The sequence below is a fragment of the Temnothorax longispinosus genome, chromosome 11 (assembly GCF_030848805.1).
Source record: "Temnothorax longispinosus isolate EJ_2023e chromosome 11, Tlon_JGU_v1, whole genome shotgun sequence".
In the NCBI taxonomy this organism is placed as follows: domain Eukaryota; kingdom Metazoa; phylum Arthropoda; class Insecta; order Hymenoptera; family Formicidae; genus Temnothorax; species Temnothorax longispinosus.
The window spans coordinates 13,742,011-13,757,479 of NC_092368.1; the positions used below are offsets into that span (position 1 = coordinate 13,742,011).

The following is a 15,469-nucleotide window of genomic DNA, read 5'->3' on the forward strand; positions in this document are numbered from 1 at the left end:
TCGTGAACTGTCGCAGTCGCTGCGATCTCAAATGGCCGAGAAAAGAGTGCGAAACGGCTATCAGGATTAGTAACACAACCACCGTGGTGAATAATGATCGATTCTGTCGATGGGAGAGATGTACATAAAAATTTATATGCTTTAAACTTTCTCGTTTCTTCTATGAAGCGAATATTGGGAAAACGCACTAGCCACTTAAAACCTTCAAATCGTATTTGAACAGTTATATATCTGTCTCGCTAAACTTTTAATTATCTAATACTGAATAACTTTTTTTCAAACAAGACATTATCTGTATTCATGTAAACGGTAATGCTTCTGATATTCTGATTCAAGATGGCCTTCTTTCTTACGGAAGCACCAGATATAAGTAGATAAAAAATTTTTTGCTAGTTTGTAGAGATGCATTTATCTCGTTCGTCTATTTCATCAGATTTTTCGATGGCGCATGCACGATTTCGTACGACGCGGAAATAATAGGCAATAGAAACAATACCCTCCATTCCGACCGGGCTGTGCTTGATCCACGTCTGAGTCGCCATTGTACCTCGGGGAACACAAGGATGGAAGTCGATCGCATTTCCGCCTGTTCGCTGGAAATTGCTGCGATCGTTCCGCGACGAAAAATTCGCACTGTCCAACTTTTTCCATTTAAATTTAAATCCACACGCGTACATTTGAGAAGAAATAATCATGCATATATATATGTGGAAAATCGATGCCAATCTCGCGATAATTTCTTAGAATTTCGTCGATGATCGTTTTGTTCCTGTTTTGTTCCTGCAAATAATATAAAAATATTGGTTAGTAAGGAAAATGGCACAATGTTTACTTGGGAAATTAATAACTCTTTGACGGCAATCAAGATTTCCATTTTCCTTAATGCATTTGATAATGTTTGTAAAGATACGTTGTTTTGTTATATTTGATCGTATAATGAATAGTGTTCTGAATATACCAAAATACTGAAAGAATTTAAGGTGCTTATTAGCATATTATCGAATTGTTTATGTGATTGTACTATTCAACTTGAGACTCCAATAGAGCTAACTTTAAAGTAGGCTTAAAATTAATGATGAAGACTGCGTCTAATAATAACGAGTTACATATGAAAACATTTCATCTTTCTAAGAGTCAAGTCATGGATTCTTTCGGAAAATAATAGTCAAGTAGGACAGATGAGAAGTTCGAGATTTTTTAGGAAAATAGGTTGCGCAGTTAATAATTGACGCTACAAATGGAGCACGTAGTTATGCGCACGGTTGTCCGCATACCAAAGGGGACGTGATGTATTACGTCAGAACGCTATTGTCACGTTATTACTCGTGCAGCTACTGTCATAACGTTACAGCGTTATCTCGTCAGCCAGCGAGATTACGATATGATAAATTAATCAAAATTAGAGCGAATGCTAATTAGCGGTCGGAATGCTTGTACACAATGCTTGTGTGTTCTTCAATATCCAGTTGTAATCCACGTTCCTTCTCTCCAATCTCTCAATGTAAATTGCAGGGTTAGCTGCATCCACTCTTTAAACGACGTCTTTGTGCGCATGAATCTACATTGGAAAAGGCTACGTGATGTTTCTATTCGTATTTTATTTTAGATTTAAAATTTAGCCTGTACATTAAATTATATATTATAAATAATTTTTACACGTATTTTTAAAAGCACACTTTAGATTTAGAACATTATTACTCTAGCTATAATAATTAGGTATACAATATAAAGAAGTACAATTTATCCAAATAAAGTCGTTTAAAAAAAAAGACGCTTGGGCGAAGCCCCGGGTAACCAGCTAGTAAATTATATAATGCTTATGTATAACTACATAACAAATAAGAAAATACAAATAAGTGTTTATATCTTTTTTATATTTACATTGGTAAAGCAAGTCGAGTAGTTTTCATAATTCCTACAAAAAGATGTCATTACCGTGCGCTTCAAACACTTCGCATGTCAATAGCAGCGTTATTTAAATCAGTTACGTTTTGTAAATAAAAAATCCTTGTAAGTGAATAACTTTTTCTGAATAATCTTTCTAAACAATATTTCTGGATATTATTTAGCTTTGTATAAGAAAAACACTCAGAAAGCAAAGTGAATTGAAAAAGATTTTTTTGTGAATTCCCGAATTATAAAATGAATTCTTTTTCCATACTATTTCTGCTCTCTAAAAGGACTCTTAAGAGTTCAAAAGGAATTTATTTTTATGTCATCAATTCTGTGTTCTTCTTATTCAGAGATACAAAAGGAATTCTTTTTCTATTCCATAAGAATTCGCAATGAATTCAAAATTATGCTTAGATATTCTAATGGAGCTTTAATTAATTGTAAGTGCTATTTCGAATTTATTGCGATTTCTTATGGACTAGAAAAATTTGCAGAAACTTTAACCAGAAAATCTATTGATTTCGGCTGTAATAAATAACTGCTTGAAAAAATGTATGCTTATATTTCTACATTTTGCATAAAATATGCAATTTAAGTTTAACACTAGAACTACCAAAGGAGTCAAAATGATCTTTTGACATTTTTTAATAATTACTAATTTATTACTTATTTTTAAAACATCTTAATTTCCGAAATTTTCCCTGATTTTTATTGAAAATTTATAGATGATTAATTTTATGTTTTATCTTTTTCTCTTTTCTTTTCTAAGATTTCTTCGGTAGAAATAAATATAGATTAATCTCCGGTAGTTCTAGTGTTAATGTACAATAATAGGAATTTTTGTTGTTTTTAAAATTAGAAATAATTGAGAGATAGAAGTTATTAAATTTTTCATACTGTAGACCTAATTATTCTACAAATTACATTAATTATGATAAAACTTTCTGACGATCGACAATTCTCATTGCTATCAGTACAAAATAAATGTTAACGTTATTTTCGATAGTGTCTCGTATTGTTGGTTCTTACGACGACACGATTTAACCGAAGCACGAATTGAAATTTGCCAGCATCTGCGGAACGTCAGGAATGCCGTCGTGATCCTGTCGGTATCCAAGAACTGGGGGAGGTTGAGGTAAGGGTAAAGCGAAAAGGAGGTCCAATCGCGTCAACGAGATTACATCGTAGAATTTCATGCTCTCTCGTATTACCAAAATCAAAATCTCTTCCCACATTTACGCTTATAGCCGGTCTACAACAATCCAGGATGTTGCATCAAGTGGAACAAAACAGTATCTATAAATATACCGTTTGCATAATTACAAAGATTTTGGAGTAAGTGGATCTAGAAAATGAATCTTGATTATAAATAGACATGTAATTCAGAAAACGTAAAGTATTTTGTCTCTCTCACGATTCCTTATATTCTCTTTTGCTCTTGTTCATTACTTTAAAAACATTTTATTTTATAATACAAACACTTGTATTTCTGCCATCTCTTGAAATCCTAAATTTGCACAGAAAGTTGAGCCGTTTTACATACTATGTGACGAAGAAATTATCAACATACAGAATTGAGTCAGAGCAGAGGTAACGAATACATATATATATTCGAATGAAATTCAAGCTGTCTTTAACCTGAGCTATTTGTAGAATTGGAAACTTCTGAAATGTATCATTAGAAAAGTCATGAATACATTAGTTGTTATAATCGAATCGTTAAACACACGTTGGCTAAGTGGTCGCACAAGAAAGTCCGCGAAGTCACTCGACATGACGCGGGCGTCCCGTAATCCTCGCCGACGTCGCTTCGTAGTTGTTAAGACCGACGACGTTACAAAGGCGGCGTAATGCGGCCTCGGGAGTCGCTCTTCAGCCAAGATGCGGCATTAACAGTGCGTTTCTTGCGCGTCTGCAAACTCGCCGGATAACAGCGAGCAACTTTTACGCTTACGACAATTCTGCATATAAGGCGAGAGAATGCGGAAAAATGTTTCGCGCCACGCAACGCCAGGCAAATATTCAAGTAACAAACGTCCGCGCCGGCAAGAAAAGGAAATTTTAAATGTTTTCATCTTCCTAGTGGAGCATGAGCGATAACGTGAACAACAAAATGTGAGTAAATAAAGAGAAGAAAATGAGAAATAAGGAAAATTAAACAAATCAGGAAGAAAATGTAGGTGATAAAAAAAAAACGTATATGCAATGTTAAAGTGTATTAAAAAATAATTTTAATTACATTATCACATGTTTGGGATTCGTACAACCGAAAATTTTCATCTGCTCAATTAATCGGGAAAGCAGAGAAAGAAAGGCCGCGCTGTCGAAGAGTCGTTAGTCGTTAGCGTAACGCGCGCGAGCGAAAAGGCTGAGTTCTAATAATGGAGAGCATTGCCAGCGTTTTCTCTCGTTCAACATTTAACCGATCTGCCTTTCCGCCTTTGTCGCGTCGGCCCTTCTCGCGGAATTGTTTTTCCCCGTTTTCACGATTACATCTCTGCTAAAGTTGTAGCGCAGCGCGGATCAGCAAAACTCAAAGCATTCCCCTGCATTTGCCCTTCTTTCTCCCTCTTTTCTTTGTCCGTGAAAGGCCCGGAAAGAGAGAATAATATCTTAAAAGTCGGAACAGCATTGAACGTCGACGATAGTTCTTTGCACTCGTGAGTGTCAAACGCCAAAAACTGCAATAATGTGTGTTCCACAAAAACTTGAAAAATCGTGGTCTCTAAAATAAGACTATAACTTTTTCATAATAATTATCTCTTATATTTTCTTGTTTTGATTTAAGGTAAAAAATTTTTTAACTTCTATTAGATTTGTTTTATATTTTTGGTTAGCATGTAATTAATGTTTATTATTTTATTTTGTCATTAAAAGGTGTTCTAAAATCATTATTTTTTAAAAAATAAAAACAACATGTAATAACTTCAAATATAGATAATTCATTAATTCATATTTCTCTTAATTTTGTTTTCTTAACTTATTTTTCTGATTTATAAAAATTAAGTTGCATTAAGAAGATGATTGTCTTATATATTATATTTAATTAAATATGATTTATTCTGCTAATTGGTAGCTCTAAAATTTTTGAAGAATTCAATTTTTAGAGATTAAATTTCTGCTAAATACATTTTTAGTAAAGATAAAATAATTTTGGTCATTCTTTCCGGTTCATTAAACCAGTTATTTCACGCGCGTTTCTTGACGTTTGTCAAGACCACCTGGATTATTCAGGTCGGTGGAAATTTTCCCGCGGAGAACAATGGTCAAGTCAAAAATGATACTACACACTGAGTCCGCTTATTCCCCGCGAGTGAAGGTACTAAAATTAGATGAAACTGCGTACGGCAGTAGAAATGATAACGCTCATTATGCTTGAGGTACGCATGAAAAAGTATGTTAATATTATTACTCTACCGATGCTGTTACTAAATTCACATTATTCAACAAAGATGTCTTTATTACGGTATCTGAAATCGTGTGAAAAAAAAAAACAAAATGTGAAGAAGTTCAAGTACTTTTAGCCATTTCAATGCTAATGCAATTTAACTCGTCAAATATAATTTAAGTTAAAGAAATTGGAAACTATCTTAATAATAGATTAGCTTAATTTTGTCTTTCATTCTTGAACCAATAAATGACTTGGCCTATTTTTTAATCTCTCTCTTTGATAGATATTTATATAAAAAATAAATTTGAATTTGACGGAGTAATTTACAAATAACAGGAACAAATTTCGCTAACAACATCTGTTTTTTCACTGCTTGCGCATAAAATTTGTCCTCCATTTGTGGGCGTTAAAATTGAAATTGCTCGGCCATTGCACTCGCAACTGCGATTGTCGATGCCAGACATCCCGGAAGTCGACTTTATGGCAGCTGAGCGTTGCGCGCATACGGTGGACGAACCTCAGGTCGAAAAGAGGAGCGAAATTGGAGCGAAAAAAGAACTGCAGAATAAAAACTAAAAGTTACGGGGACGGCCGCGAGACCTGTGCCAAAAAGGGTTGAAAGCGCGACGTGAACGCGCGCGCGCTCTATTCTCTTTCTATCCCGCTTCTTTCTTTTTTTTTTCGTTTTAATTTCACGCCCGGCGCCAATTTTCGGGCTTTTCGCAAGCGCCGGGAGGTCATCGGCGTCGATTTATTATGTCACGCGAAAAGGCCGGGACAAATCGCTGAAAATCCATTCTCAAAGAAAATCGGAACGCGGAGCGGCGGCGGCAGCGGCCGGGCCATTTATATACACCTGAGGGGCCAACAAATGCGCGAGTAATCGGAACGAGATGTGGCCATTACCCTTGATCGCCGTCGGATATGGAATATCGAATATTCCGGTAATCCAATCTCAGATGCTTTTATAGCCAATCTCATCATAACCTCGAGCTCCCCACTTTCCGTTGCGCAATTAAGAAGGAATTCCGACTCTTAGTTGAAAAATCAAACTCTGGATGACCGCAGCAGAAGAAAATCGAGGCTCCGTGTTCCCAATCGCGGCGCATCGATCACTCGCCAGCGGATCGCCCCAGTTCGCCGGGACATACTGAGTGTACCTTAATGAAATTAATGGTTTCAGTAGCAGTCGTACATTGCCGGTTAGCCGACGCTCTCGACAATGACGGAACCTAGTTGGCGAAACAACTTCGATAAAGCTCGGGGATTCGTTCCGACAGTGACGAATACCCGACACGGACATTTTGGATTTGGGTTTCTGCATTCCATATTTTACCTCCTTTATCCGTTTCTCCTCTTTCGCTTTCCCCTTCTTTGCTCTTTATTTTATATTCACATTGCTATTTTATATCGTCTCATTACTTTCTATTTTCTTATTGCATTAATCTTTATATCACTTTATATATTATATTTGTTGTTATTTTGTGCAGTCTTCTTAATTTATTCCTCATTGTATACATTGTTATCGCTTTAAGAAGGGAACAAACATTGCTCTCTCGTTCTCTCTCCCGCGCTGATTATCGTTCTCGCTCTCTCGCTCTCATGGCACTCTCTTTCTCTCTATTATTGGGGCAGCGTCTTAACCCGCGCTGCAGTACCGATTCGGAACTAAGCTCGTCTACTTGGTAAATGCCCTTTCGTGCGCCATTCGGCACGGACGTGTACGTACGTAATCGCCTTAGAATCGCCGATTCCATTTCAGTGCTCGCTGGAACAGATAGCTTCCTCGGCACAGCGGACTGTGCGCCAGCGGAGATCGATTTCGGGAGTCTGGTATCTCCGAATTCGTAGATTCTGTGAAATCCATAAGTCTATTATATCTGAAGGATTTTCCGCAATCACATATTTTAAGGATAATAATTTGTAATGTGTGGCATTTGATTTTTCTGATTTCAGGAAATTACGCAAGTTCTATATTATATGAAAATATTTTAATGATTGAGAGATTACAGTCTGCGTCTTCGAATGCTTTATCGAATTTGGACTGACGGTCGTTCTTAACGTCAGCTATAAACGTTTTAGCCAGAACGTAATTCTCCGCTGAAGACGTCGGTGAAATTGAATCGCATCTGACGTGTCCGCGATGATCGAGCTTGCGGATAAGCTCGCGCTCACGACGACAATTTCTAAATCTCGGCCATTAAGCGATATTATTTCTGACTTATAGCCAACGCTATATTACGCAATTAAAGCAGACCAGAGAACGCCTCCATTTTTATCTATCAGTTATATCATTTACTACAATTAATAACTTCAACATACATTTTACGTCTTCTCTCTCGTCCAAATTAATATCAACACTTTCTCTATTTGTTCTACTAAAACTGTGTTTAATACTTATGTATTAAATTAAAAAGTAATTTTATACTTAAATTAAGAAGTATTTTTATTTTTTGATTACACACATAAAGAACGTAGAGAAGTCGCGTAACTTTATTCTTGTTTTGTTTACAGAAGATGGGCTCGGTGCACGGCGAAGAGCTTCCATTCGTCTTCGGGGCACCATTGTGGGTGGAGGGATTTGGCCATTTTCCGAAAAACTACACGAGACTGGAAATGGCACTCTCGGAGAGTATCATGCAGTATTTTGCGAACTTTGTGAAAACCGGGTAAGTGGATTATATATAAAATTCCATCACACAATCTAATCGGTGGAACTTAGTTTAAAACTTGCAGAAGAAGGAAAAAGTTAAAGAATAAAGATACGAATGTTTGGGGATTTTAATGATTCGATGATGCGGTAATTCTACAAATGTGTTCCGAATGGCAATTTTGTTCTCGCCGTCGCGTCGCGACATACTTTTTTCCCAGTAACTCGCGAACGTTTATACTTACTCTAAAAGCGAATTTTAATTTCCGCATGCGAGTATTATTGAAATCCATCTTTTTCTCTTCGAATTAATCGCCATACTATGCACGCACCACTTGTGGAATCAATTTGCGATGGGGAAAAAAAACCGCCGAAAAGTCTAATTTTCCATATTCATGAATGAACCGGAAAGTTCGCATGGGAGTGTGAAAGAAGAGGGAATATATCATGAACGTCACAAATATAGAGGAAAAGTGGTCACGTCTGGCAAACAAATTAAATTGAAAATACTTTTATAATTAAACTGTAGTATATAATTACTTTTATAATTATACTGTGTTATATTGATTATAAAGAAATGATGTAGCCTTTAATTGAATGTAAAATAAGAGACAGGGATAAAAAATAATCAGAGAATTTGGAGAGAAATTGAAGAAGGAATTTTCGTGTACAAAATATTATTCTCACTGCTCATAACGATTTCAGTATTATGTACATTTTTGTACGCAATATCGGAATCTGCAAATATTTTACCTCAACAAATACGCGTGTCATGCGTATTAGTAAATGCCCTGAAAAACCTACGTCAGTAAATATTCAAAAAATATATATGAAATATTCATAAACGTAAACATAAATTCGTCCAAGTTTTGCGATCAATAACGCGTTTGTTTGCCGAAACTTCATTTTTATTGACCATCTGTTACTGCAATATAAATGTGCATTGCATTCCTGAGCTGTTTATTATAAAAAAAACATTAATTACTGAATAACAGAATACTTAAATAACAGAATATATCGGCACTATTAGCATGAATAATTATACTAATTACACAAGCTTACCATGCGAATTAATAATATTTATTTATGATTAAGATCTAAAGTTTTGACTGAAATTTTAGCGATAAAAAAGTTTTTCGAGTTTTTGTATTTCGGAGCATCTTCTTGAAATTCAATAATCTATAAATTAGTAGTCTTAAAAACTTAAAATTTTTAAAATCGAAATAAATGCTATAATTCGATAATTACAAAATATAAATATTAATATTTAATAATAATAATAATAATAATAATAATAATAATAATAATAATAATAATAATAATAATAAAGTTTAACAATTTAAAGTTTGCTATTTTAAAGATTTATTCAGGATTATAGAAAAATTGAACAAGGTCCTGCAGAATCGCCTCCAGATATACATAGCCGCTATACCACACTGAGTTAGCTCTCGTGTGTTTACGTAAATACGTGTGACTCCCGAGGCCGCAAATGGAATATCGATGAAGGTGCGAGAAATATTTTGCGCAGCGAAAATTCTCAAGGCCTTGTTCTTATTTGAGAGTCATTGCATCTCTTCGGAGACCAAGGAAATGGAACCTGTCTACCACGCGAACATTCTTTCGCGCGAAGAGAAGAGGCATTTTTCCCCGAGCAGAAGTAATACTTAGAGGATACTTAATATCTTTGACATTTCCGGCAGCGGTATCCGGCCTGCGAGTTTCAGACTTGAAAGTTTATCTCTTATTATTTTATACAAAATCGCGCAATACATTGTACAAACCAGAAGGACCTGCTTAACAGCTCTTTGAAACAATAAGTTTTTAACATTTTTAAAAAGATATTTTATTATTACCTATTTAGAAATCTACGTCAATTTGAATTACTTTAAAAGTAATTCAAACCTAACCCGACCTAACCCAACCTAACCTAACCTAAAGATATAAAAACCTAATGTAATTATTAAATTGGTTTTAATTATATAGTTTAAGTAACCGTTTTGAACACACAATAACAGTAATTAAACATCGCTGAATAAAATCGAATGATATAAATATCTGTGGAATATCTTTCGTCGAGAATACGCATTAACTGCACGATAAAGCATTTCATGGTAGTTCGTATTCCCGTATATCACATTCCTAACTAGCGATTTGATGCACACTCAAAAGACCTGAAACATCGATCTACCTTAATTGCTCGAATCGGTGCGATGCATCGTCGAAGCGAATTTCACGTTGCTCCGAGCGACGACGAGCATTGGAACATCGTCGGCTCGTTTCGGCGCCGCTTTTGCATATTCATCGAAAGGACGAAGGGGTTAAACGAACTTTCGCATATGTCGCCAATAACTTCGTAGTTTCGCGGTAGAGACCCCCCTTTCCCTTCCCCCACACGTGGCTTAACTCCGGCAAGAGAGCGTGTCTGGGACAATGTGTATCGACACGCACGTGGTGTGTATTCGGAAACAGGCAGACGCGTACTGTAGGTATGCTGTGTCGAACGCTCCCATAAAGGTTTTTACCTCAAATTTCCTCGTGCATTTCACAAGTGTACAAAGAATATGTACATTATTCAATTAAAATTAAAAGTATAAAAGATAAAAGGATAAATAACTCAGGACTTTCGATAATAGAATTAACAAAAATTAATAAAAAGAGCTTTGAGAGTACAGCACAATTGACAGTGCGTAATAGTTAACTGCGTAAAAGTTATATTAATCTTTAATAATTAACAGATACATAATTAAAAGATAAAAATTGAGGTTGAACGTCGGTAATTGTACAGTTCTTAAAATGCATGACGGTATCGTTTTTTCCCTTTTTTCTTCTTTTTTTCATTTTTACACCACTTTCTTATTGATATAGGATAATATGAAATATGTGAGTAGAAATCGAAGTAGAAATATCGAGAGTCTCTCCGTTATGTTGCCAGTAGTATAACACCTTGCCAGGACATTCCATATAAACGTCAACGCGCGAGCACATCCTGGCGCGCGATCACGCACGGAGCAACGTAGTTTGTCTCACGTAATTCCTGTGTGTACGTGACCGCGTCTGAACTCGAAGCTCAAAATTACTCGCATTGTATTATACATGACAGTGGAGAAGCGTTGACACCGCCAACCGATCCGATTGGTTAATACGTGACGTCTTGGAGTTCGTAGTTTAGTTCGTACAGTTACCGCTAAGTCGACGGATGTTGGGCAAATCCATAGAAACGGAGAATATGTGCGGCTGCAACCGCGATACATCGCGTACCTACAATCTTCGTTGCGAACGAATAATACACGGATTCCGCATTGTCACGTTTATGCATATGTAAATGGAAAAAAAGAACGCGATCAAATCTCCCGCGAGCGAGATTCCGCGCATAAAAAGCGAAAGATCGCGGAAATCTGGCGGCGATTAAACGCACATGAGTGAATGTCGAAACGGCTAAATGTTTTCTGCCATTCCCTCTTGTTTTGCTATTAAAACGTTAAATAACGACGGGGGCGCAGCGGGCAAGGAGGGAGAGGGAAGGGGGAGGGGAAAGGAGGATGACTCTCGGCGGTTTGAAAAAAAATGCGCGGGCAATGAAAACGAGCCGGTGATTTCGTCCGCGCGCGCGGCGACCCGGATTATAAATCATCTCTCAAATGCTCATTTCGGCCGATGAACGCGCGAGGCAAATGTGATTCAAAATAAACATTAAAAACCCGTTTCCGCTTCGGAACCGCGTTCCATCGCACATTTTATCGGCTGCTGAAGTGATGGCGCCGGGTGTACACATGAATGTTACGCGTGAGCGTAAAAAGCAGCGAGCGTCAGAGAAAACTGCTCGCAAAAATGATTCCCAATTTTACGCGTTATCACCGTTCTCGGTGTTCGACTGTCACGACTGAATCTTCAAAAGACAAATGATTGTCGCTTATCTTCACGGATATGAACACTTTTGATCATCCGCAAAACCGAACAAAATGTGCCGATTATTAATTCGATTAATGTTTGACAAATGTGATTGAACGTTGTTTTCAAAAATAGAATACATTCTATTAGATTTTTTACATCTACAAGTTAACAATTTACTTAAAATACATTTGATGTTACTTTACGAGTTTCATATTTTTTTATTTTTATCTTGTTTATAAGTTACAACTTTCTGCTTATGAGCTGTCAAATCTTTGATATATCGATGATCCCTACTCTTCAGCGAGGAGAAAAGTTCCTAGATTTCGTGTAAAGTTTGACATTTCCGGACATAACACGTTTTGTGGAACAAAATGTCTCCCAGCGGGTTTTTATAGGAAAAGACTTTCAAACAAACTAATAGAGAAACGTCCAACGAGAAAGAACCGATTGCAACGTTGTTAGTTTACCGAACGTCACCACGAACAGCGGCATTTTCCCCCGAAATTGCATTTCCCCGATAAAGTTACTTTCTGTTACGTGCGACCAATTTTTATCACAAGCGAGAATTCACTACAAACTAAGAATCTATAATCACAAGAAAAAGTAAAAAATGGACTGAAACTTTATATACTCTAAAAATTAAAATTTATCCGACACTTATCGATCAAAATAATCTAGATTTAACAAAATCGAAATCCAAGATTCTCAGCGGACTAGTAATCTAGTGATACAAAAAATGTAGAGATTTCACAGAATTCAATGATTCAAAAAAATCTACAGTCTCAAATCGCACAAAAGCCCTGCGAGAGACTTAGCCAAACCGTAGACGGAGCATCCTTTGCCCTTTGAAAGATCAAGATGTTTCGCTTTGAAAAGGCGGGATAGCGGAGGAGGGAAAAAAAGCGGATCACAATCTGTATAGAGGCATCGCGTTGTCTCTTTATGGAGCTTTGTACGATGTCGGACCAATCTACCATCAGGCGCAATCTCTACTCGAATGCCCTCTCCATTTCCATTATTGGTGAGGAGTTGCCAGGCGCGCACAATGGCGAAACGATTGCTCTATCCGCCACGTCCTCGGATCTACGGGGAATCCTTAGAAACGTGTGCCGCCTCTGCGAATTGCCGGTTCCATCAGAAATTTAATCATACACGTGTGGTAATGCAACGAAAATAGCAAAACTCGCGTACATGAGGGCAACTTTCAGCGGTGCAAGTGTATATCGATTCGCATGGAAGCGTTCACGTGAGCAAATTTTCGTGACAATTATCACAAAAATATATTATTGCCGAATATCGCGCTAATTATCCATGATAAATGAACGAAGTCGAACACAATTCGTGCTTTAACTAATGCGAATTAAACATAGTCGGGAAAAATATAATTAGCTACAATATGACCCGAGATAAATTGTCTGTATATAGACTTTAGCTTCGTCATCTCATTTAATAGTTATAATTTACAAAAATTGATTTTTTTAGAATACTAAAGTTACACCATGCTGGATAGATTTGTAGGTCTTACACAAACGTAGGTTAAATTAGTCGTCGCTTATTTTTAGAGTGTCATTTAATTATCTATCTTTTCCACCACGCCGTGTTTGCTTTAACATCAGTTGAACACCAAACGATGTTGGATTGACACTAAAAACACTCACGACATACACGTCGATATAATTCCGTGCGTAATCCTGTGCGATAATCACGATTAAACTCGAGTGATTAAATGCCGTAAATCTACTTCGAGATGATCTGATAGATATCGCTCCGCCAGTACTACCTGTCCATAACAGCCGCATAACTGCAATCGATATTTCGCACTTCGCAATTAGTGTCGGGTGTGTAATGTCTGAAACTATTAGAATCAACTGCGCTGATTATCTGTTTTTCCAAAGTAACTGCATTTGCATATAAACTATCCTTAGACTGAAAGAAGATTAACAAAATTGACAAAAATCTTCGAAGTCTTGAACCTTTTTAATACTTAAAATATTTTAAGTATTTTTTAAGACTTGAAATATTAATCCTTTTTAATACTTCTATAGGTCTTTGAAATATCTATTAATTTTTTTTTATTTTTAGTTCTTAATATTTTTATCCAAATTAAAGAAAAATAAATGTAATTAAAATGTGCAACACACAAAACACTGTGCTGATTTCTCGTGAGATAGATACAACAATTTTATTCACGATACGCGTGTTTATTGCTTTAAAATTTTCCCACCCACCGTTCTGTCATGTAATGGCGCGATTTGGAAATAACAGCGGCCATCGATCACGTATTTATTATCGGCTAGCGAGGCGCAGTTTATCATAATTTTACAGCAAATAGAGCCGTCCATACCATCACACGTCGTAATTCAGGCTTGACTGACACTAACTCCATGGGATTATCCCTTCTGCTCACCTAAACTCGCATCCTACACCGGGGTATCTATCTTTTGGAATGACTTTGAGGTTTAATCGCCGTACTGCCGGAAGCCAATGATTAACGCGTCAATACACGGAAACGGTCAGTTTTGGTTATTCAAAAATAAAGAACGTTTAATACACCTCACACCTCACACACACGCGCGCGCGCGCACACGCGCGTACACACACACACACACACACACACACACACAACTGAAAACGTTTTTATGACAATTATATATGTGTGTGTGTGTGTGTGTGTGTGATGCTCGCGTAATATTTTACGAGAAATTCTTTATTTATAACAGTTTAAATAATATTATGTCAAATTTTCTTTATGTATGACGTTATATCCGGTATAAAAAGTCAAACGCAGAAGCTACGAAAATTCAAATGCGCGCTGGTATTACGGATTAATTAATGGCGCATATGGGACACGCGCAAATTAATTAATATATATTTCAGTTCTTCTGTGTAATTAAAACAGGTGTAGCCGTAGCTACAGCGGCTCGTATAGCTGACGGCAAATAGATGAATACTATGCAGAACGGTGTAAACAATAATTTAGCATAATCATCGAGGGCTAAACAGTACGACCGTCCAATAACCACGAATGTGGCAATCGCAAACACTAGCCGATGCTTGCCGCCCCCTCCTCCCTCCTCCTCGCCCCCTCTTGCCCTTTATTCCCACCCCCTGAACTACCACCGCCGCCGTACTTTACTGTCGTAATCCACGAGTAAACTCCACATAATGCAGACATACGCGGTAACGCGCCATCGAAGCCTGCCCTTAATGCCCTCTGGTCTATGGGCTAAAGCTTCCATTGCAACGTTCATGCATTATAATCTCCCTTGAGCATCCAAGAAAGAGAGAACCCAAGATTCATACATGCAAAACTAACCAGCTCGCCCATCGCTGTCTTTAGTTGTTTGCAACATAGTTACGAAAGGAAGAAGAATAGATGAGAGTATAATATGAGCTATATCAAAAATATTCCTCATTTTTATTGGTTATAAAATGTTATAAGTTATTTTTATGTAATTTTTATTTGCATTTTATATTTTATATTTTAGTCAAAATTTTCTCAAGAATGAATATTCTCGCATTATTCTGAATTTTTATAAATGGGGATTATTGAAAGATATTCGGTATTTAGAAAGTTTCATTGAAAGTTATCTACTTTATTTTGATAAAATTAGTTAATTAAGAATTTAATATTGCAATTAATA

At 36.6% G+C, this 15,469-nt stretch overlaps 1 protein-coding gene across 3 annotated transcripts in view; it reads left to right on the plus strand.

The window, feature by feature from the left end:
• Positions 1–15,469, plus strand: part of Nlg-4 (neuroligin 4) — a 232,164-nt gene that overhangs the window by 161,265 nt on the left and 55,430 nt on the right. For all 3 annotated transcript variants that reach the window (XM_071794143.1, XM_071794146.1, XM_071794145.1), the window contains exon 9: positions 7,799–7,953. In XM_071794143.1, the coding sequence (XP_071650244.1) occupies positions 7,799–7,953 (155 nt within the window). The remainder of the gene's footprint in view (positions 1–7,798; positions 7,954–15,469) is intronic.